The sequence below is a fragment of the Pinus tabuliformis genome, chromosome 8, assembly GCF_031772625.1.
Source record: "Pinus tabuliformis cultivar Carrire ecotype Pingquan chromosome 8, CPIR1, whole genome shotgun sequence".
Lineage (NCBI taxonomy): Eukaryota > Viridiplantae > Streptophyta > Pinopsida > Pinales > Pinaceae > Pinus > Pinus tabuliformis.
The window spans coordinates 1,756,037,935-1,756,060,896 of record NC_142294.1 but is presented as its reverse complement, the minus strand read 5'-3'; the positions used below and the strand labels follow the sequence as shown (position 1 = coordinate 1,756,060,896).

General features: G+C 40.2%; 1 protein-coding gene across 3 annotated transcripts in view; it reads right to left on the bottom strand.

Moving 5' to 3' along the window:
- Nucleotides 1–1,319: 1,319 nt before the first annotated feature.
- Nucleotides 1,320–22,962, bottom strand: part of LOC149243137 (luminal-binding protein-like) — a 66,826-nt gene continuing 45,183 nt past the window's right edge. For all 3 annotated transcript variants that reach the window (XM_089374422.1, XM_089374420.1, XM_089374421.1), the window contains one exon: nt 1,320–1,473. In XM_089374422.1, coding sequence (XP_089230548.1) covers nt 1,453–1,473 — 21 coding nt within the window. In that variant the 3' untranslated portion in view covers nt 1,320–1,452. The remainder of the gene's footprint in view (nt 1,474–22,962) is intronic.

The window sequence follows — 22,962 nt, the reverse complement described above, 5'->3', positions numbered from 1 at the left end:
AGTCCACCTGATTCTACAAATGCGCCACTACACTTCTGTAATCAATGATGCATCCTGAAAAAAAAGAATTAAGGCTATCCCTACTCTGAGCTCTGATACCAAGATAAAAATCAGACTTGAATTAAAAAGGAGTTACATCTCACAGGTGAGTACTGCACCTGGAGACTACACTCATACAAAAAGAAATATCTCTGTACACTCTACTATGCATCAAATGAATGATTACATTATTAAGTACATCACTAGAAATCAGGTAGTTGCAAACAAACTCCTAAACTCTAGGAACAAATCCTAAACTAAGGAGATACGTTACGACTTATGTAACCATTTCTCTATTAATACAAAATAATATTAACTAGCATTTGCACTTAATGTTGCAAAGGAAACGTCGTAAGGCATAGTGTGTGGAAGAATATTGAAATGTGAATAGGCTTTTGTGGGCTTTTTTGAAAGCAAGGGCCGATGATTTCGAGTTTTAATTTGAGGAAGCCATGCCGAAAACCGTTGAAATGGAATGCAAGTATCCATAAATATGCATTGAACTTGTTTAGAGACATTTGTTTGTAGTTGGTAAAAATTGTGGAGTTAAAGGTGAAGATAAATGAATGCATCCATGCGAACAAAAACCGGGTATCCATATTGATTTGGATAGGGTTATTTAAAAAATCATTATTCAAACAGGAAATTAAATTAATATGAAGATATATTGAAAACATGTATTATATTCATTAAAATCAATTGATTTTGTCAACAAAATATGTTAAAACCCATTGACAATGAATTGGTTGTGAGGACATAAACTATCAAAATGGTATTGATCTTGAAACATCCCTTTTTAAGTTTGAAATGGAAAACACAAATAGTTGTGAGGACATAAACCATCAAGATGGTATTTTATCTTAAAACATCCTTTTTTAAGTGTGAAATGGAAAATACAAATAGTGTATTGTAGCATCCTTTTTAAGTTTGAAATGGAAAACACAAATAGTTGTGAGGAAACAAACCATCAAAACTGTATTTGATCTTGAAACATAATTTTTTAAGTTTGAAATGGAAAATACAAACAGTGAATTGTAACAGAAGAGGTTGGAGAAGGAATATAATATTCAAAAGAACATTGTGCTTGTCATTCCATATTTGAAGTTGTATGAAAACATGTTGGAGGCATCGAAGACCTGAAGAAGTAGTAATGGACCTGCAAAATGTATATTTTGTTAGAATTAGTAATATGTAAATCAGCTGCGGAAATTTATTAGCAATACTTTGCAGGTGAGTTGTGTTAAAATGAATCTAGAACGAATGGAAATGAAGTTACCTTTGCTATGGGGATTTATATATTGTTAGTGGAAGATGCATGGTGAATAACGACATATTGAACACCATTGGAGGTTAATGCGTAGTTGGAGATGCATATTTTTTGCTTGCCATTCTACTTGTAGTTGCTTAGGTATGTTATTTCTGAGTCCATGTGTCCTGTTGCAAAATAAAGAAAATGTTAGAATGAGATGTATAGATAATATAAAGACATTCTAATATTTGCTTAATTATTAATATTAATTAAAGTTGGTTGTTGTTGAAAGATATGAAAAGTATGTTATGAAATAGAATGAGGTAAATAAATGGAGGAAACATTTTGGTGATGTTAAAGTATGGGTTGGAGCAGATTATCTGGAGGCGGCATTGAACGGAGAATTTCTTCTGCATGTTTTCTACGAGCAATGTTTTTGTTGTCCTTCATTTTACTGTAACAATCGAAACTGAATGCGGGGCTAATCCGGAGATCTTGTAGAGAAGGTACTCTTGAAATAGCTGTGAATGTGAGACCTTGACGTTCTGTTTTTCCAATGTCAATTGTTGCTTTTGGAAGTGTCATACCTTGAGATTTATGTATGGTTAAAGCCCAAGCCATCTTCAATGGAATTTGTGCACATCCATTTCTTTGTACTGCTAGAATAGGCAAGTGAGTGGGGTTTCTCTCATCCCAAGGAGGCCCAATGTATTTGGGAAAATCTACGACAACAAATGTTGGAATTTGTGGTGGTGCAGTTGATTCTTTGTAAAATATGGTCACAATTTCTCCGAGGGAACCATTAACAAGTCCGACTGAAACCCAAAGGTTGGAAGTCAACATAACTTTTTCGCCATTGCATAGTAATACAATTCGCTCAAGTTGCTCGTCTTCTGAGGAAATGTTGGAATATGTGTTGTCATCTTCAGCAATGGATCTTGCGATAGGAGTGTTTAGAGATTTCATCATTTGCTTATTATGGACCATTGTTTGAGCATTTGTTGGAAATAGATGCATGGAATCATGGAATGAACATATTTCTTCTTTTGATAAAAAGGAATCTATGCGCAACATGAGTACATTGTAGTCGTCGATTGTTGGATTTGCATCTTTAATGTTCTGGAGAATGTTCCTGAAAGTAACATGTGCGATGTTGTCGCCTTGTTGACGAAATATTGTGTCTAATGTGATGACTGTGTTGAAAGTGTTCCACAGTGCGCTTCCATGGCTCATCCTTGCATATAGAGGTATGTCTTTGACGGGTGGTAGCTGACCGAGATCACCAACCAATATAATGGAACAACCACCGAAAGGAGTGTTTCTTTGGCTGGGAAATGCCTCTCGAAGACATTCATCAATATGGCTGAGAAGCTTTGGCCCAATGAAGCTCATTTCATCGATTAGTATGTATCTTATATGCTGAGTTCTTCTTGGAATTTTGCAAGAGCATTACCTTGTAAGGGCATAAGATCATTTATAGGAAGGTGTAGAGCAGAATGGATTGTCGATGCTTGTATGTTGAAGGCAGCAACCCCTGTAGGGGCAAGGAGCATGATTGGTGAAGGTTCTGGGCTTGCAAGGCTTATGAGCATATCTTTTATGCAGTTAATAAGGAGGGATTTTTCTGTACCGGCAGTGCCTTGTATTATCATTCTGAGAGCGGGTAAATAATCCTTCCTAGCAAAATGATTAGAAATAATATTTAGAGATTTTCTTTGCATTGGAGATAATGTAGTAAGGGTTGCCAGGATATGTTGATGTGTTTGAAGAATGCGGTGGATGGAGCGATTATTTTCAATGAATTGTATGGCATTATTTTGTAGATCCAATGGGATAGTGGTATGATTCCAGTTATGGGTGTCATCAAAGCCACGAAGACCAAGCATGTCAAGGTCATTTATGAAAAGCTCATTTGTAGGGTGTAATTGGGAAAGTAATTCCCATTCATTTATTTCCATGGTGTCTGGAGGATTGGTTTCATGAATAGTTGAGGTATCATTTGTGACAGATTCAATATCAGATAGTGTGCGGTGTTGATGCCAAGGTTTGTAGAATGGACGAAATGTTTGCCAATTTGCGATGAATTCTGCAGCAAAATCTGCTATATCTTGTACGATATGGCGAAAAGGTTTGCATAGCATAAGTTCAACCCTGCAAAAGTTAGCGTAGCAAGGTTCTGTTATGGATAGTATGGAGGAGTAACGTGGTATGACCCGAACAATTGCTTTTGTAGGTCTTTGTTTCCATTTTTTTATTTTGCGACGAGGATCATATGACCAGGATCTTGCCAATTCTATTAGTGATGTGGATTCTAGGGTAGAAGGGCGTTGGATATATGTATCTATGATGTGTGGGGATGTAGTGGAGGTGGTGTTCGTTTGTGGAAGGTGCATAAGAATTTTTTGGTTTACATTTAAAGAAATGAATGGTCGACTACATAATGTTAATGCTAATTTTTGCAGCATATGGCAGGTTTCTTGTGCTCCAATGTCACGATCAACAAGGGTCTCTGCAAGAAATTTTCGGAATGCGGATATTGCTGGGTCAGCAATGGGTGAAGCCAGGACAATTCTACGTAGCATGTGGTGGAAGCTTTCAGATTTTTTTTCTACTTTGGATGCATATTTGGCAATATATTTTTGTACAGCGTGTATGGAGAGCACTGGTTGGTAGTCAACATTTGCACGCCAAATAGATAGGATGGTAGGGTTATGGCTATTGAGTCGATCATCGTTGCGAGCAGGGGTGTATGTTTTTTGGCCATTGGAATCAATGAATAAGGCCGATTTTGGATGTAATTCCCATGGTGCTTTATAACGACATTGGAGTGAGGATCCATTTTTTCTTAGGCATGTGCTTTCTGAGCATTTTGTGTGACGTTCAACACAATTGACGAGTTGTTCATAGTCACTGAAAGGATTGGTTCTGAAGATTTGCTGTGTGGACAATAGACAAGGGTCTTCGAGATTTGTGCAAGCAATTGGTTGGTTTGAAGTCGAAGGAGTACGAGGGTTCCAAGCGGAAATATATTTGTCGAAGAACTGCCTTGTAATATCAACTACTTCTGTGTCTTCCCAGTTGAGGTTTTCCATATCAGGTGCATTTTCTATCCAAAGGAAACCATGGATGTGCACAGATCCCCTATGTTGCCATTCATACCTACCAAGAATGCGTTTTTGTAAGATAATTTTGCAATAGGTGAGGAATGTAGTTTCGAGTTTTTGGAAAAAAAATGCAGTAGAATGTGTACCTGTACCAGTAATCTTTTGTATTCAAGTGTTTCTCTAAGATAATCTCACGAAATGCTGTGAATCTATGGTGCATATATAGTGATGTTAAATGTGGGTTAGAGATGATGTTATCATTTCTCCACTTTTGTTGTTTTGCAATATCAGAAGGAAGACATCCGGGCATGATTGCATGAAGATCAGGCCATTTTGTATCAGCGGCACTTAATGTGAAGAAGAACGTCGGGCAACCGAGTTGAGATATCATGTCTGTTAGTTCATTTTTAGCTTTGTGCCAAAATGATCTTGTTCCACGTAAAGATCTATCGAATCGAATGACTTGCTCTGCCAATTTCTCATCTGGAAATTGTTCTAATCGGATGTTCAGATCTTGAATAGATATGGGGAAGTTATCTGTGATGTTCTTTTTCACAAAAATCGATGTTGTTGCTTGACTTCGATGTCGCATCATGAGATTATATATGTAATAATGAAAGCGTGGGTGCTTTCCAAATCTGTTATCGTAGTAACTGTTGGATACCTATATCAATAGGTTTCATATTTCATGATTGGCAAATGCAAGTGCCAAATATGCTCTGCTTTGCTGATACAAAGATCCCATATTTCCAAGAGAAGACAAGGTATGTACATAGCTTGATGTTGACTCAATTTTGGTGGATGGTCCAACAGCCTAATCTGGATCATGCCATGTTTCAATTTTCTGTTGTAGAATAGAGAAAGAAGTCTGTCCAAACTGTTTAATCTTGGCAGACCAATAGTTAGGCAGAGAATTAAGGTTCCCAACCGCCTAATTTGGGGCCTTGGAAGCAATAAGGGTAGTGCTAGATACACAATCAAAAGAAAAAGCCAATGGAAAAGAAAAGGCACATGAGGGTCTGCAAGTCCAAGTGCACCCTCCAAGAAGAAACAAAAAATGCTAGGCAAGTAGATGGGTAGGTAGACGGGGTTGCAGAAATGTCATTCCTTTCCAACTGAATCTTGCTGGTCAAAACAAGGAAAGCATCAATGGATAGAAAAGCTCCTCTTCTCTATCACTTTGCAGTAACACAATGGAGCATGTCTAACTTCCTTTTTGCCTTTCTCATAGTCATTACTAACATCCCTACACCAGTTGTGTTCATGAAAGAATTCAAGGTTTTATGTTGGTTCTGGTTTCCTTTAGAGCCACATTTCTTGTCTAAAAATTCTTTTCATTTTGATCTACTTCCTATACTAAGTTGATTTCATACAAAAACTTAGTGTTTCACCCCTTCCCCCGCTCTTACTAACCCCTAACTTCTTATTATCTAAATCCCCTATGTTCCCCTTTTCCCTACTATTATAAACACTATGGTGTATAAACCCCAAGCATGCTATAAATACCCCTTCCCCTTTGGCACTATAGCCATATGTTCACAGTCAGGGATTAAAGTGACATCTGGTCAGTTTAAGAACCCAAACCCTACCCCTTTTTCCCCTTCAGAAGTTATCCAAACCATTAACCCCTTCATTTGCTAAAAAACCTTGTAAAAACCCCATTTTTACCCCTAACCCGCTCTATTCGCAAAAATACACAAAAAACCCACTTTTTCCGACTTATCCAAAGTATGGGCGCAATATACATTTTCATTTGAAAAATACAATGAAAACTATATAACTCCGCCGAAACCCAAAGTCCCGCCGGGCGCGTTTTTCAAAGAAAATAATATTTTATTACCCTACCTGCTGCTGTATTGTCCGCACAATTTAGTGATCCGTCAACCATCGGATCGGGCACCTTTGATCGGACGGCCTGTATGCATATCGGGTCGGGCCCGACGTCCGTAAGATAGCACCCGAGAAACTGTCAGAGGGTGATGTCAGGCCTCTGCCACGCGTCACCCTCACAATTTCTCGGGTCGCCCTCTGACAAAACAGCGACCGTATCTAAGGCGGTCCGAGAAAAACCATTACCGCTTCTGGTTTACCGCCGGTCCTGCTATGCCTACATCATCACCACGTCAGGCCCACGTCAGTGCTACCTCGCCGCCGCGTCAGCACCCTTGTCCGCCACTGCTCTGATCTGTCCGCCACCTCACCATCCCCGTGGACCACTCACAGCTTGCCACATCACCCGGTGACGTCATGCTGACGTCATCCGACCTTGACCCCACCTGATGACGTCATCCAAAAAACGCGCCAATATTCCAAAAAATCCATATTTTAGCCAAAAAATTGTGTTTTTCCCACTTTTTGCGAAAACGACTATTGTTCTCCTTGCATGCATTTCACGACCAAACCAGCGCCAACCTGCAGAACTCGACTCAGAAACCGTGGGCGCATCCGTCATACCTGCATTTGCAACTGTTACCGGCAATTCACAAGGTATTTCTCAAAATCATTCCCCGCACCTGGTTTTATCCATATTTGTCCAAGAAACTGGCTTAAGAGAGTGTAAAGCACTGAATTCACCAGCAAACATCCAGTGACCTGTATCCATTTCCAACTGGCGGGGCAAAAAACCTTCTGCAGAGCCTGCATTTAGCAAAATTTACCTAAATTCACAGGTAGTTCGCGCAGTCGTGAACTAAAAACCTCAACTGCATAAATTCACCGTAGAAACACTCTTATCAGTCCTGGTACTGGCTTCATCAGTCCTCTGAGCAGTATTTCAATTGCTGCTTTCACAATTTACCCTCTGTTCCTTGCAACTCACCTCTCTATTGCAAAGAAACCCCTCTGTGTTGCTCTGCTCACTCAAACCAGTTCACATACAAGTCAGAAGCCTTATTAGCCATGGAAACACCAATAGCCCTGAATATTCAGCCTCTGAATGCCCCTCAAAGGGAGTTAGAATGGAAAGCCCTGGGAGATGTAGATTATCAGATGATAGACTGGTTCCCAATGAATTCTAAGTTTAATATTCATATGCTAAATGAATTGAAAGCCCAACACCTTAGTGGAGCTGATATTTTAGGGATTTGGGACTCAAATTTGCCCATTTACAACCTCCCTCAAGTCAATGCCCTTCCAGACTTGATCCATAGATGCCAGGAGTGCTATGATCCATGCCAGAGAGCTATTCTCAGTCCTACAGGCTCAGTCTTGTTCCATATCACCCCAGAAACCATAAATGAGATGCTGCATTTTCACACTGCAAAACCATTGACCCCTCTCTCCATGTTGGACTTAGTAAAGAAGGGGAGTAATTTGTCAAGTGCCCACATCATCAAAATCAATCAGTTATTCATATAGCCAAGCTCTGAAACTACGAGAACTCCTCCTATTGGATATCAGTACCTGAATGACTTGGGCAAAATGCTGGTGGATTTGATCAGCTACGTCCTGGGGTACAGGGGAGTTGAGGATGTTGATGACACCATAATGGCAATGCTGTCCATATTTTCTCCTGGAAAGCCTCCTGCTGTACACTATGACTATGCCACATATATTGCTGAAAAGATTCATGAACAACTAATGAATCTACAAAGGGAAAGGGTGTTCAGATACACCTCATACATCTACCATCTGTTCTTATTTTATCAACCAGACAGTTTCTCCATTCCCCTCAAGAAACTTAATGCCCAGGGAAATCCAAGGTCAGTTGTGTTTTGGACTTCAGTTTTTCATTATACTTCTGAATCACCATACACATACTGTGAATTCATAGACCTGTTCATTCACCCAGCTATGACATTGCTGTATGGTGTTCCTCCTCCAAGGTTGACTGATGACATGCAAAGAGTTCTCCATCTCTCCAAGGCCTACAACATTGGTGATTGGTACTTTTACCAACACCACACAGTAATCAGAATATATGGCTGTGAGTTGAACCCTTATAGGCTGCCAAGATATGTCCCTATGAGACTTTTTGCCTTAGAATACTTCAGGCAGTTTGGAAATGCCGACTGCTTCCATTTCCAAAGCAAGAACAAGAAGGTGCAGCTGAGGGTAAGGAACCAGCTAGGCCCATTTCTATACAACAAAAGAGAGGAGGGATGGAAGGAGGCAGATATGATCCTAGAGGGCTTCCAATTGCAAACCAGTTTCAAATGGACACCTTATGACCCTAATCATTTTATTTCCCTCAGGAGGATAAAATACAAATTGGGTAACTATGCACATGTAAGGCTGCCTCATGTTGAAAAGTATGCCAATTCTTTGAGCTGGAAAGAGGGCACTCTAGAAGAGCCAATTACTAGAGAGAAAATGCTAGAAAGAGAGGCTAGGAATATTCAAAAAGAGGCTGACTTGGAAACTTGTGGACAGGTTTCCCTCTCATATCAAAGGCAACTTGGAGCAGCTGCCTCATCTTCAACAGCACATCAGCAAGCTGCCATGGACACTCAACAGACATCCAGCAAAGGCAAACAAAAACAGGTGGAACAGGAACAACCACCTCCCATGACTGAAGCAAACAGAAAAAGAGATGGAACAACAAGAAGAAGTGCAGCAGCAGGAAGTGCATCAACAACAACAACACCAACAGCAAGAAGAACAAAGACAGGAGCAGCCTGTGCAGCAAAAGCAAACAGTGGAAGCCCCAAAATCCATTGAGCAGCAGCCCCAACAAATTGTGCCTCCTAGGCAAGAGACAACAGTGGAGGCCTCAGTCCTCCAAACCCCACAAAAAGAAGATATAAGCAGGAAGAGGGACAGAGAGACTCCCCTCACAACATCGACAACTCATGGGGAGAAAAGACATAGAATGAATCCCTTCTCAGAGGAAGAAGTGCCTATAGGGCAATCTTTGGGCATGGGCCCACCTAGCAGGGAGGCATCTGGGAGTTCCTTCCAGCAGGAACAAGAGAGGATAGCGGGAGGAGAAGTCAGCTCCTCAAGCCAGCAGAGAGAAGGTGAATTGAGCATCAAACAACAGTTCATTGACATAAAGAGGAGGAATGAGCCAATAAAGATACAACTATATAATCATTTGTTGAAAATGGCTCCCACTAACCAGCAAAGACTGATGTTTGCATATGATGTTAGTGAAGGCAAAATGATCATGAGCCATTTCATGCCAACTGCATTGCAACCACAGTCCCCTTCAGACTACTTGAGGACCAATCTTGAGGTCCTTGCCAAGGACATCCACCCAATGGACAAAATCGAATTGCATAAACAAACGGGTGAGATGGTGTATGCCTCCTTGGCAGATAAGACATTGGATAATTATAGGCTAGAAAATAGCCTAAATAATACAGCTGCCCAACTTGAGTTGGAGAGAGCATCCTCTCAAGCAAAGGACAACAGGATCAGGTCCTTAGAAGATATAATCATAGAGATTGGGCATGATCCCAAGGACATCAAGGGCATACAAGAAATATTGAAATTGAGGGATGCAGACATGGCAGCTTTGAGGAAAAAGATCAAAATCCCAGCAACAATTCACCCTCAAACAGATGAAGTTGCCCAGCTGAGACATGATCAAGATGCCACAGCTTTGCTGGTGTCTTTATATAAGCAGCTGATCCAGACTCAAGAAAAGTTGGGAGAATCAGAGGCTGCACAGGCGGCATTACAAGCAGCATTACAACAAAAGGAAGGAGGTCAAACATCTCAGCCTCCTCCAGAAATAATTAACCTTGAGGAAGCTCCTCCAACTATTGCTCCCCTCACTCAACAGACAGAACAGGCAGCACCTTCTACCTCAGCACCACCACCAACAACAGAGCAGGCCCCAAGCCTGGACATGCAAAAGCTGAGAAATGAGATTCAGGCCCTGGAAGCTCAAATGACAGAATTAAATGAGGCCAGGGAGAATTTAGCCAAAGTAAATGAAAGATATGATAAATCCAAGCAGACCGTGGCAGAAAAGGGTAGGGAAATAAAGGCCCTCAAAGAAAGGATAAAGGAGCTGGAGAAGGAGCTGAAACTGGATAAAGTAGTGGCTGAGCTCAAGACAGTGCTATGGGCCAATATTGGCCAATCCATCACTGATCAATGGCAGTATATTGAGACAATTCATGAACAGTTGGAGCTCATTGCAAAAGCACAGAGGGAAATTCAGAGATCAAGGGCCTCTCTAGGCAATATGCCTGAAGTTGCCAACAGGATGATCAATGTGCTTAATAATAGAACAAGTGCTCAGTTAGCAACTATGGGGATCTCCAATAGGACTGAGACTATTTTATTAGTAAAGAGGGTCCTAACACTAAGAAACCTGGTGCAGACACTAGAGAGAAGGACCCAGGACATGCAGACAGAGGTCAATAGATTCATGGACAAATATGTGGCATTGCAAAACAGAGGTCTCCCTGGCTTACTGAACAACGCAGGAAGGCTACTTACACATGAGCAGTATGCCAAGAGGGTCAACACATTCGCCACAAATCAGATCACTGAAAGGCCCAGCTACATGACAAAGTCTCTACAACAGGGTAGAGAATTTATTCTTTATAATGAATGAAATTAAACACCTGTTTGAAGTGCCTCCCAATTTCTATAAATACACAGAGGCAGATGAGACTTTGGATGCAATTATTAGACATCAACTGCCCACACAGGAATGGTGGACTAAGGAAATACAGATGATCTTATAGACCAGGAAGCCATTCACTAAGTTTTTTCATCAAAAAATACAAGTTGGCATGCACAGGAAAACTTAGTAAAATCAGCATGCATGAAAAGGGAAGGGCTGAGCCAACTCAGCAGATCATATTCGGCCAACAAAGCAAGATTGACAGCTAACAGGGCCGAAAAGCTACAGCACAACAGCCATAAAGGCACATTTCCAGCATTAAAGCAGAACGTTCAGACCGACTAAGTGGCCTCCAAAGGTCAAAGTATCTCCTGACAGATATAAAGAGCATTTATTTTGTATTCAATGATGTAATAACTTTCTTATCTACTATCTTGAAAAGTTGGCGAACGTATTCATTTCTCAGATGACTCAACGCTTCAGATATTTTGTATGAGCGTTTGTATATATTCCCCCTCACATAAGTTTGCAGGGGTGGTTGTTGATTTCCTCTTGAAGAGATCCTATGCTGTAATTTATTCAGAGTTTAATAAAAGAAGTGATGGAATCTCTCAAGTTCTGAGCTGTTTGAATGCGTTCATGGTGTTTGTTAAAAGTTGCAGGATCCCTGTGTATCTCACAATACAATAAGTCTTCTGTAACTCTCTTCGTTATGTGTTTCAGTCTTTTACAATCCATACATGTTTCTAAGTTCTAGTATTTAGCAGCAAAGAAAAAGAATAGCTTCAGGATTTATTCATGAAATACCCTGAGCTCAATCTATGTTGTTAATGAATGTTTTCTTCAGTTATAATCTTGATAAGTGTAATTCTTAATTGCTGCACTTTCAGAATATATCTTTCACAGTGACCCTTGTTTCAGGAATTCAAGTTTGCTCCTGTGCAATATACTTCATTTTCACACCACTAGCTTAGTGGAAAATTCTTAATTGCTTTCCATTGGCTAATCATACATAATCACCACGGTTTTAAGTTTGTTTGTTGGAATACCCAATAGGCCCTGCAGTCTGAACACTCCCACTTAAGCATTTCAAACAATTCATAGCTCTAGACTCCATTGCCCAATGAATTACAACTGTCTGAACACTACATCTTAGGTATTGAAAGATATCATTCAACCAAAATTCAAACCAAACCCTCACTTCATAACTAGCCTAAAATCCTCACAAAACAGAGATAAATCTTAAAGAGAGAGCCCTCTCTGATTACAGTTTGGCTAGAGACTATAATCCAAAGCTTGGTTAGTGGTTACCCCGGCCGTATTCCCTTGGGAGTCATAGGGAACAACCTGGGTGTTAACAGTAACGTATGAGATGAAGTGCATATTCATGTAACTGCACTGCTTTCATTCTTGGCTGATTTGGCATTGCAGCTCCTGTCGGGAAAAGGGTGGGGAAAGCCATAGAGAGTAGACCTTCTGTGTTATATTCATTGACTGGCGATAAACCAATTGGTGGCCACTCAATTGTAGTATCAGATTGGTGGTTGTAAGCATGTAAATAATGGCAGATTTCTTGGATTTCTGTATTTGTATTAGGTATGATGGGTGCGAATGACGATGTTTGGTTTACGGATGGGTCTGCGGAATCTTCGGTGAGCCCATGTGGTGGTTCAAGTGAAAGGTGGACAGTGGTTTCTGTAGTATTGGAATGGTGAAGGGAGGAGGAGACATCGGTGGGGATTGCTGGTAAGGATGCCAGTGCGTTGGTATCAATACGAACATTCTTATAGTATGGGTCATTTGCCAATTTGTATTCTAATGCAGCGAGAACGCGATGTCTACTGACAATGAAATCATAAGCCTTATGGTCATTACTATGACGCGTGACAATCAGGATGTCCAAGTGTTCAACACGTCGTGGTAACATGTTTGTGATTTTTGTAATGTCTTGAGGAAAACAAATTGTGTGGCCACTGTATTTATATTGGCCACCACGTGCATGTGTTACTTGCAGTATAGGGTTAACCCTAGCAATGAGCATTTCTTCTATTTGTGAAAGAGATGTAAGGATAGCTGGTTGAGGACCAGGGTCCATGTTGTTTGATAATGAGAAGCGATGACCCTTTGTTTCAGAGACGCATCTGGAGCAGCAATACATGTGGTTGGAATTGCGGATATGTATTCCAGGATATGATTCAAGACAAATGGAGCATGGGCATTTAGGTGGAAGTTTATCAAGCTTTGCACGGAAATCTCGATGTGCTTGATTAGTATAAACGTTGTTGAAAGCATGTGCAAAGGAGGGGTTAGGGCAATGAGGCATGGATGTATTTGTTTGAGAGGTTTGCTGAGAAGATAAAGAGTTTGATAATTGCAAGGGAGGATTGTTTTCCAAGTGGGCCATTTCAGACGAGGAATGTTGGTTTTCCTTCTGTTTTTTGTGTTTTTGACATTCTCTGATGTCTTTTTTTGCGTGATAAAGCTCACGGCGACGTGCATTTATTCGTTCTTTATTTGTTGCATAGTATCTTCGAGCACGTTCATTATTAGAAGAAGAAGCCATTTGCAAAATTTATGGTACCTATAAGCAAGAGAGGGGAAAAGAAGAATGTTATTTGGAGACAACAACCATGTTATTGTATGAAAGCGAAAGAAGGGTAAAAAATTCAAGCGAAAGCGAAAGAAGGGAAAAAAATCTAAGTTTTGAATAGTTTTATGTGAATTTTTTTATTTGAATAATCTGTTTGAAAGAACATATTAGTATTTTTTCTTTATACATGTAGATAGTTTCATGTGTAACATAGCAAGTTACGTCATTTTTTAAAAGAAGATGATAAAAGAAAAAAAGAATGTGAATTTTTCTACTCACATAATGCTAGATACAATGGAGGACGAATACTTATTTCAATGGTATATAAGAAAATTTCATAAGAAGGCATGCAACAGTATATCTTGTAAAGTTGTATTTATAAAATTGGACAATAGGAATTGTCAAAAAGCAAGGAATACATTTTGAAATATTTATCTACAATGTCGAGATGTTTTGAATTTCTCGAAGGATGTTGTTGCATTCTGTCGTGAAATGAAACTTTTCTTCTTTTATGATAACGCACTTCAATCGTGGCACTTCTTTAAAAGTTTCTGTCTTCACTGATAGCGTGAAGATATGATCTGTCCATAGAGCTTTAGAGACAATTTCCTTGATCAGTTCTGGATCTGAAGACAATAAGTAGAAGTCTTTGGCATTATTTCCAAGAATTGTAGATCCCGTGTCTTCGAAAGCAACAGTTGAAGCTAATTCACCAGTGTGATCCTGTATGTCGATTTTCAATAAGTATCTGTAATCACAGTCACTTACTTCAGTGTTGCATTTTGGACAGAACCACATCCCTGTATTTTGTGGAATAAGTTTTTTCATGCATTTTTTCCCACCAACGATCGACGGGCAAGAAATGTAGTAAAAACTATCCATCCCAATTTTTGTTATTATGCCCTTTAATTGAAAAAATGATGGTTTCTCTAAGGAATCCATACTGTAAATGTCAGCAATTGTTATTTTTTTTGTTGATCGCCAAAAGGAGATCGTGTTGTCAAAGATGTAGAAGCTGCAGTCGAGCCTTCTTTTTTAAACCACGACTTTAGCGTATGGGCCTCTTCAATGTCAGGATCTACAAGAACAATGGATCTCGTTGTAGTGCCGATATTTTTTCCATTAAATTCTCCAACACGCCCAGATTTGATTGCAATGATGGGGTTATTTCCTGTAGCACACAGGGAGGATATTTCTTGTGACACGGCATTAAAATTATCTCCCCAAAAGATTGCATCTATGTTATACCCTGACATGTCTTGAAGTTGTACTGTTTGTTTATTAACTTCAGAGCTGTCTTTTCTACGTATAGTGCATACACTGGAAATGGCTGTGACAACACCAAGAATATCAACAATGGAGTTGACATTTGTTGTTCTGATATCATTAATTGATTTTATATTGAATCGCACTGTTGGATTATGTTTTTTTTCGTTGGCAACATGTTCTATGGTAGATGTTGCATTCAACAAAATTTCCCAGTCATTGTTCAAGTGGTTGTATTGCTTATTAGCCATTTTTACATTCCCTTTAGAGACAATGTAGACATTTTCATTCTGGATTTTGTCGAAAAAATAATCTGCGACATTATTGAAACATGTAATATGTATTTCTCCACCCTCTGTATCGAACAGGTCAAAACCAAACACTTTACCAGGTCCGTATTGATTCTGAAACTGTCGAAGAGCTGTTTTCCTTTGGACGTATCCTTTTATGGACCAATTTGAGTGGTAAGGGTTTAACGATTTGATGGGAATTTGAACTAGCAGAACGAATGGAGTTGGAGTAGTTGGAAGGGGGCAGTGTCTTTTTGATAAAGGATTTGGGTCCGATGAGGATGGAGTGTTTTCATTAGATGTGATCGGGATACTCATAGTTTTTGGATTGCCAATTAAGGGTGCAAATGAAGTAGATATTTCAAAGTCTATTAGCTTTATAGACCTACATGACAAATGAGAGTCATAGGAATAACTGTTAGAAGCGGTTGTGTTATAAATAAAAAATGTTAAATTTGAAATAAGAAATTTATAACAAACTTACGTTGATGGACCGATAGCTGAGGTAGTCCAACTTTTAACATTTATAACAAAACCCTTTTGTAGCAAGCTTGTTGCTACGAGATCATTGAAATCTTTTGGAAGCATGATGTGTTTCTTATGTGTTCCGTCTGAAATTGCAGTACGATAACGTGGAGTTGAATTTTGCATTGATTGTATCGGTTCAAGTTCAAAAATTTGTAGGTATGGTTGAATATGAGTTGATCCAGATAACATTGAGGAAATTGCATTCTGAGTAAGGTTTGTTGTCATTTTCTGGTACAAAACAAAACACAAAAATGTTGTTTTCTTCGCATAAGATGTTTAATATTCATTACATTCCTACAACATTACTTGAAAATATATGAATTAAAGGGCAAAGGGCAAGAAGCATATTCGATTTTTTTCTAAATGAGTGGGTATCTAAGCTTGGAAACATAATGAAGAAAGATATTTATTAAAACAACTTTTATACGATCATTTTTTTTAAACATAGTTTCACCAAGCGAAGAGGAAGAAGGAGAGGGAGAAACAGACGAAGTAGAAGGTTGGAGGGTAAGTCTAGTATCATCTGGTTGTTGATTTGATTGCTTAAGAATCATGGTGTTTTGAACGACAGAGGTCGAGAAAATCCATACCGGCGGGCCAATTGCAAGCCCTGGAAGGGACAATGTAGCCATATGAGGTGCACCAACATCTCCCCTAGAGGAAAAGGGAGTAGGATTCACCCAAGGGGAAATCCTTGACTGGTGGACTCCATTTTTTCAACCTGAGACCAATGAGGGAACAATGATGTTATTCCGATTTAAATGAATTTTATGATGCTTTGACACAACTTGCTTTTTCAATTTTTAAGAGTCGAGAAAAAGCTAAAAATGACTCTAGTCGCCTTCGATTTTTAATGAGCCTGAAGTGACAAGTGCTCAGATGGACCTTTTCCAGTCGCCTTCGATTTGGGTAACTCTAGTATCATCTGGTTGTGTTGTGCTCTACAGCAACCCCCCATTTCATATCATCTTTACTTATAAATATTAACGTATGAAATGGGTCCCTTGAAAATTTAATTGGTATCAATATTTTTATTGTTCAAAAGAGGTCCGATAATCAAAGGAATTCATTTCATAAAACCCTTTTTGAAAAGACCCTAAAAAGAAATAAGGCAAATCTTTGTCATTGTGATAAAGCGATCGCAAGATCGCATATCGCAATGACATAAGAAATATAAATAAGCGGCACATTGATTACCCCCGATGCGATATCGCAATCGGCGATCGGCAACATTTCATACACATCTTAAAAAACACACATAACATAAGCCCCGACGCGACGCGATATCGGCGATCGGATATCAGCGATACTTCATATGCGGTCAAGGCAATTTAAGTCATTTACTCCGATCCGATGCGATTGCGCAATCGGCAGTCGGGAACATCCCATGCACATTAATAAGGCGCTTAGGTCTTACCCCCGATGCGATGCGATATCGGCTATCGGGAAATCGGCAATTTACTCTAAATGCACCTTGTCATATTTCTTCGCGCTAATCCGATGCGACGTCGCAATCGGCGTTCGGAGGATCCCACGCTTATGATTATATAATGCCCATTCTCCCCATGCGATGCGATATCGCTATCGACGATTGGAATTTCAAAAGGTATAGCTTGAAGATCTAAAGTGTTATTGATTTCCGATCAATAAAGCGCGGATTTCGAAAAAGCCGTTAAATGGAGGGATAAGGTGATGTATTCATATTTAAAGTTTTGCCCCTTCGATTAACGATCACCTGCGCTCAACCGCCAAAATATCCATTGCACGCTTAAGGGAGTCATTCAACCGGATAATGGTGTAATAAGCATTTAAGGAGTAGCAGGCCTTAAACGGCCATTTAATATATCTGCAATATCTGCCCATTGATTGGATCCGCAGCCATTTTTGAGAATTAATCTCTCAGCACGCTTCAATTGATATATCTTTCCCACCATGAGTCCTCATCATTATATTTCTATGTTACGGTTTTTCTTGCCTTTGTGCAGGATTCATCTTCTAACAGAAGCCTGAGCATAATGGGAAAGAAATCTAAGAAGACCGCGGGTTCCGCTGCTTCATCAGTTGCAGGACAAGCTGCCACAGATAAAAAGAAGGGCTTAATATCGGATACTACATGCACGGGCCTTACTAGAGCTACATGGCAAGGCACGTATAATTTGATTGAAGCCGAACAACCAGAGAAGGCAGTGACAGAAGCTACTGCGGATCCTACTCGCAAGTCTGAGTCCACTCTCAAAGACTTAGCCGACTCTTTCCTTCACAGGATAGCGGCCAGAGAACAGATTCTCCCCTACACAGACGTCGTGTGATGGGCAATTGAGGAAATTCCAATCCTCGACAGAACCTTTTGCACCAGAGATGGAAGGATTTTTGGATCGTTCAAGCCAGAACATCTAAGGCAAATGTATCATTTGCCTGAGCCAGAGAAAGTCTATAACAAGACCTTCCTGGAGAAATTTGCAGCCGATAATGAAGTAGAATCCGAACCCATCCGGGATTGGAGGCAGAATCCAGCCAAACACAAGCACGAGTCTTCCGGTAAGTACTTAGTCGATTCTTTGGCTTCTCCCTATTGTTATGCAGGGATAATGATGTGTAGGCTATGGGGATTACATGACTCTGCTAATTTTACCATAGAGATGGTTCCTCTAATGGAAGCAGCAGTAAACAACATAATTATGGATTGGGCTACTATTCTCTCTGATAAGTTAGCCGTAGCTGTTCATGATTTTAGAAAAGGTTCTGTTGTTACTGAAAGGAAAATTCCCCCGTTTTATTACTGTGCATACATTTTAGATACGTTATGTTTTAATTCTGAGTTTCCCATCCTTGGTTGGAGGTGGACTGCCCAAGACCCCTCACCCATTCATATATACCACCAGAAATTGTGGAAATCCTCTTACAAGGACCATTTGTATCAAATCTGCAATGGCTTTATGGTTCCCATTCATTATTCTATTTTTGATAAGCCCATTCCCAGGATCTCCTACCTAGCTTCCTTTGATTTGCCGGTGGTAGCAAGTTGGTTTGGAGAAGAGATATTTACCTACATTAGAGTTTTTGGCAGCCAAGCCAATCCGCATGTTCTCCCTTTGTATATTCCAGATAAACTGCTAGCAAGAGAAGTCTCCTATCAAATTATGGCAGAGAGTACTACACAGACTCTCAAGAAAGAAAAGAAGAGGGGTTGGCCCTATTTTCCCTTGAGAATTGGTGTATATACTCTGCATGATCTCAAACACGCAGAAAAGGAAGCCACAAAGATGCAGTCTTTAACCCTGGCCACTATCCCGAATAGGCTATATGATCCAACCAAACACGCCTATGCTGCATTAGAACAGGCCAAATTAACAAAATTTGACCATCAAGAAGATTGGTTTGACGACCTATTTGTTTCAAATGAAACAATAGGTCAAGCTAGAGAACTTGCTTGATTAAAATATAATGATCAAGGGGTAACTGAGTTCAATAAACTTAGGGAGCAGAGGTTGCAAACTCTGCCTCTAGATTTACTGGCAAAAACCCCAGCGACGTCTTCAAGCGAGTCTGGTCGGAAACAGTCAAGCCAGCCTCCTGTTATAACAAAAGATCAAAAGAAACAACAGGAGGAAAATCAGAAGAAGCAACAGACAGAAATGCAGAGAAAAGAACAAGTGGAAAGGCAAAAGAAAGAGGTAGAGGAACAATAGAAGAGGGAACAAGAAGAGAAACAGAAAAAAGAACTGGCAGATAGGCAGAAAAGGGAACAAGAAGAACAGCAGAAGAGAGAACAAGAAGAACAGCAGAAGAAAGAGCAGGAAAAAGAGCAGCAGAAGCAAACCACCGATGTCAATGTAGACACTACCATAGACCCCAAACTATTTCAAGAATGGCAGCAATTTCATTCCATCATCAGTGGATTGGAATGTTCAAAAGATGGGGACACTTCTAAGACAAATGATACGCAGGACATCACTTCTCCTCAGGTTCTAAGTGGAACCAGCGGCCCACCCATTTCCCAAGATGTTGAGGTAATTCCTAAAGACCCTTCCGATAAAATTGTCCTCCAAGTGGAAGATATTCCTCCCTTGGACGTTTTCTACAGCCCACGGCATAGAGCAGTTGTGAAGCGATCAAGGAAAAGACGAAGGATTGATCAACCTTCTACCTTTCCAGAACAAACAATCACGGGTAATGTAGTATGGAAGGAGGAATTGGACCCCTCCGATGACCTAACAAAGCTGTCACAGTATGCAGGTGCCTATTCTGCAGCAACTATCGACAAGGCATCGGAGGTAAGTCTTCTATTGAAGACTAAGGACCAAGATATTTTTGCATTACAGGCAGAGGTGACCGAGGCAAAACAGAGGGCAGCGCAAGCAGAGGAGCAGTTGCTGGTACAACAACAAATGAATGATCAATTAACCCAGCAATTGCAAGAAGAAAGGCAGAGGATCGATCAAAGCGCGATCCAGAAACAAAAGGAGTTATTGGAGGCATTGGCACAGTTGAGGACAACAAATGAGCTAATGATAAAAACGAAGGACGAGCAAATAGCTCAATTATCGTCACGGCTCGAAGTCATAAAAGGCACCCAAAAGGTGGAGGATTTCAGAGCAGAGGCATCACAAATAAACAGTGCTTTAATATCACAGATCAGACTCCTGTGTAATCAACTCACTGAGGTAGAACCATTATGCGAGCTAACCACATCCATTAATCAGCAGGTAGATAAGGCCAGGAATGAGTTGGACCAGGCCGATGATCTCATAAGTGGATATCTTGACTGGCAAGATTCGGATGTGGGAAAAGCAGCGAAGTTGCCTAGAATCCAAGAAACATATAAGGACATACTCTTTACAGAATGGCACACTCAAGTGATGAAAGCAGAAAGGGCGGCTTCAAGATGTAAATTAACTGCAAGCAATATGATTGATCTAGTCAACAACACCCTCTACCCGGCAAACATGATCTCCCAGTGTACACCTGGAAGAATAACAACAACAAATGTGATTGAGCAGACAAGTTATCCTGACTTAGAGGAGAAGGGGAGATTAATCGCTGGGGTTAATACTTTGACTTTCGATGCATATTGGATCTTTCTGATCAAGCCACACACACAAAGGTCTGCCCTCAAGTGTTTAACTGATGCACTCGGGTGTATAATTCCCGATATTCAAGATGCCACATACGCTGCTCAGCTCAGTTCGCGCCTTAACAAACCGCCTGAAGTAGAGCCAATGCTGGCGATAAGTCAGCTCAGGTTTAAAGGCAAAGAGCCTACTTGATGAATCATTGCCGCCAAATGCTACATCGCTCCAGAAAAAAGGATCAATATTTATTGATACCAATTATGTAGGATTTCTGTTTATTAGATATTTAGATTAGCTTAGTATTTATAGACCCTTTCATTGTTTTGGAAAGGGTCGTAAAATTTTGTAATAGACTTAAAGACTAAAGTTTGCACTATTGTGCTTCAGCCTATATTCTTTTATGAAACTCGACCAATCGTTCTCAATTTGACAAGAAAGTTTCTTTATACAATTGCGCACTACTGTCTTTTGTTGGGGATGTTTTCTGAGTCAAAGGAAGAACTGTGACATAGCCATTGATATACGGGAGTGTTAATAAGCTTATATGGTACTTTTATCTGTATCTGTATTCATTCCTTTTATATGGATTGTTGTGTAATTATTCTTGCTATTGTTGAATACATGTATGCGCTGTAACAACAAATCTCTATCTCATTCCACTATTGGATGTTTTGCGATATGCCTTTTTTTAATCATGCATGTAACAATGATATAAATGATGAAGTGTAGTAATTTCGCTGTTATCGCTTTGCATAACTATTTATGCACAACAGTCTAGAATGATTTAATATCTATGTTTTAGAGATGGAGTCATCTATATGCCTGTCTTAAAAGCACAGACCATCAAACGCTACGCTTTAGAAAATCGATAAAGTCCCCGGGATAGATCATAGTTATCATATTTTATTGATAGTTTTAGTTATTCGTTTATTGCCAGCATATTCTATAAGCCATTCATCCATCCCGTCTACCTATAATTTTTGGGAAACTGGTCCCATTATCCCCAGTCGGAGCCACTATTCCAAACGGAAAAGGAGCTGTATCAAGGTCCGGACCGGGTGGTTTCCCCTATGTTGTTGCAGCGATTTTCGAGGCATCAACATAATTGGTGCTAGAAGGAGGGCCATCAACTGTGAATGGCACATAAGTCCAAACCTATAAGCCATTCTAAGAGTAATTCTCCCTCCGAATCCCCTCGACCTTCCCATTTGCACACTGGTTCGCCGGTATCCAAACTAGGAGAAGGGGAATCAACTACCATCTCAAACCCATCATACCCCAGAACAATTAAGTCTTGAATCACCTGAAGTCCAGTCTCTAATCCATAAACTTCAGAGCTTCTCGATTTCACCACAGAAATCTGAGGTATCAGAAAGCAGTGCGACTTCACAGTTCAATCTAACTCATCCTCTCACCAGACTTCAGAGCGAAAAACTCGGTATTGAACCCACTGAGTTCCCTTTACCCAAAAGGAAAAAGGTGAAGAAAATTACTGAAGGATCTGATAGTGAAGAGCTTTCATCCACGTCCTCCATTGCATCTTCATCTCTGCAAAGTCAACCATCCACTTCCCCATTACAAATTGTCGTTCACCAGGGATTAGAAGCCTCAACATCCCAACCTGTTCACTCCTCATCATTAATCCCTTCCCATACATCTAGAATTCCAACGGTAGTTGTTACACTAAAAAATGTCACCATGACCACTTACAGTTATTATGGCTCAAATCAACAGTCATGCTACCCTCTTAGGCAAGTCTTATGCCTCTGCTATCCATCTCAAACTCAAAGAAGAGAGAAAGTCTTGTAAAAAATGTGTTTATCTCTGGGGTCGCAGGTTCTCTCTAGCCTTACCTGCGGGGACGCTTACCATGTTCACAAAAGCTGCGTCCATGGACGCTCTGTATGTTAAGGGACAGGTGCGTCCTTCTGTAAAAAGCAAAATGTGCGAGTTTCATCTTAAAAAAGTTACTTGTGGTTACTTCTAGAACCTTCTAGAGGTCGGTTTGATGAAATGGATGCGCCTCCAGTTGGTTCATGTATCTCTATTAAGGGGGAACTTATCCCATCAATAAGGAAGCTATCCCACCCAAAGAGGGGGATTATCCCATTGATAGTGGACCTAAATAACCTCTTTACAGCACTATAAATAAAGACATTGAGCCAGAGGGAGGAGAGGTTGAAAGCTATAGATTTCTAAGGGTAAATGCTGCAGGAATTAGGACTCCCATTTAGAAGTTTGTGAGGAGAGATTGTCACCCTTACTTGTTCTACTTGGAAGTGGGTGAGCTTTGTCAAAGTA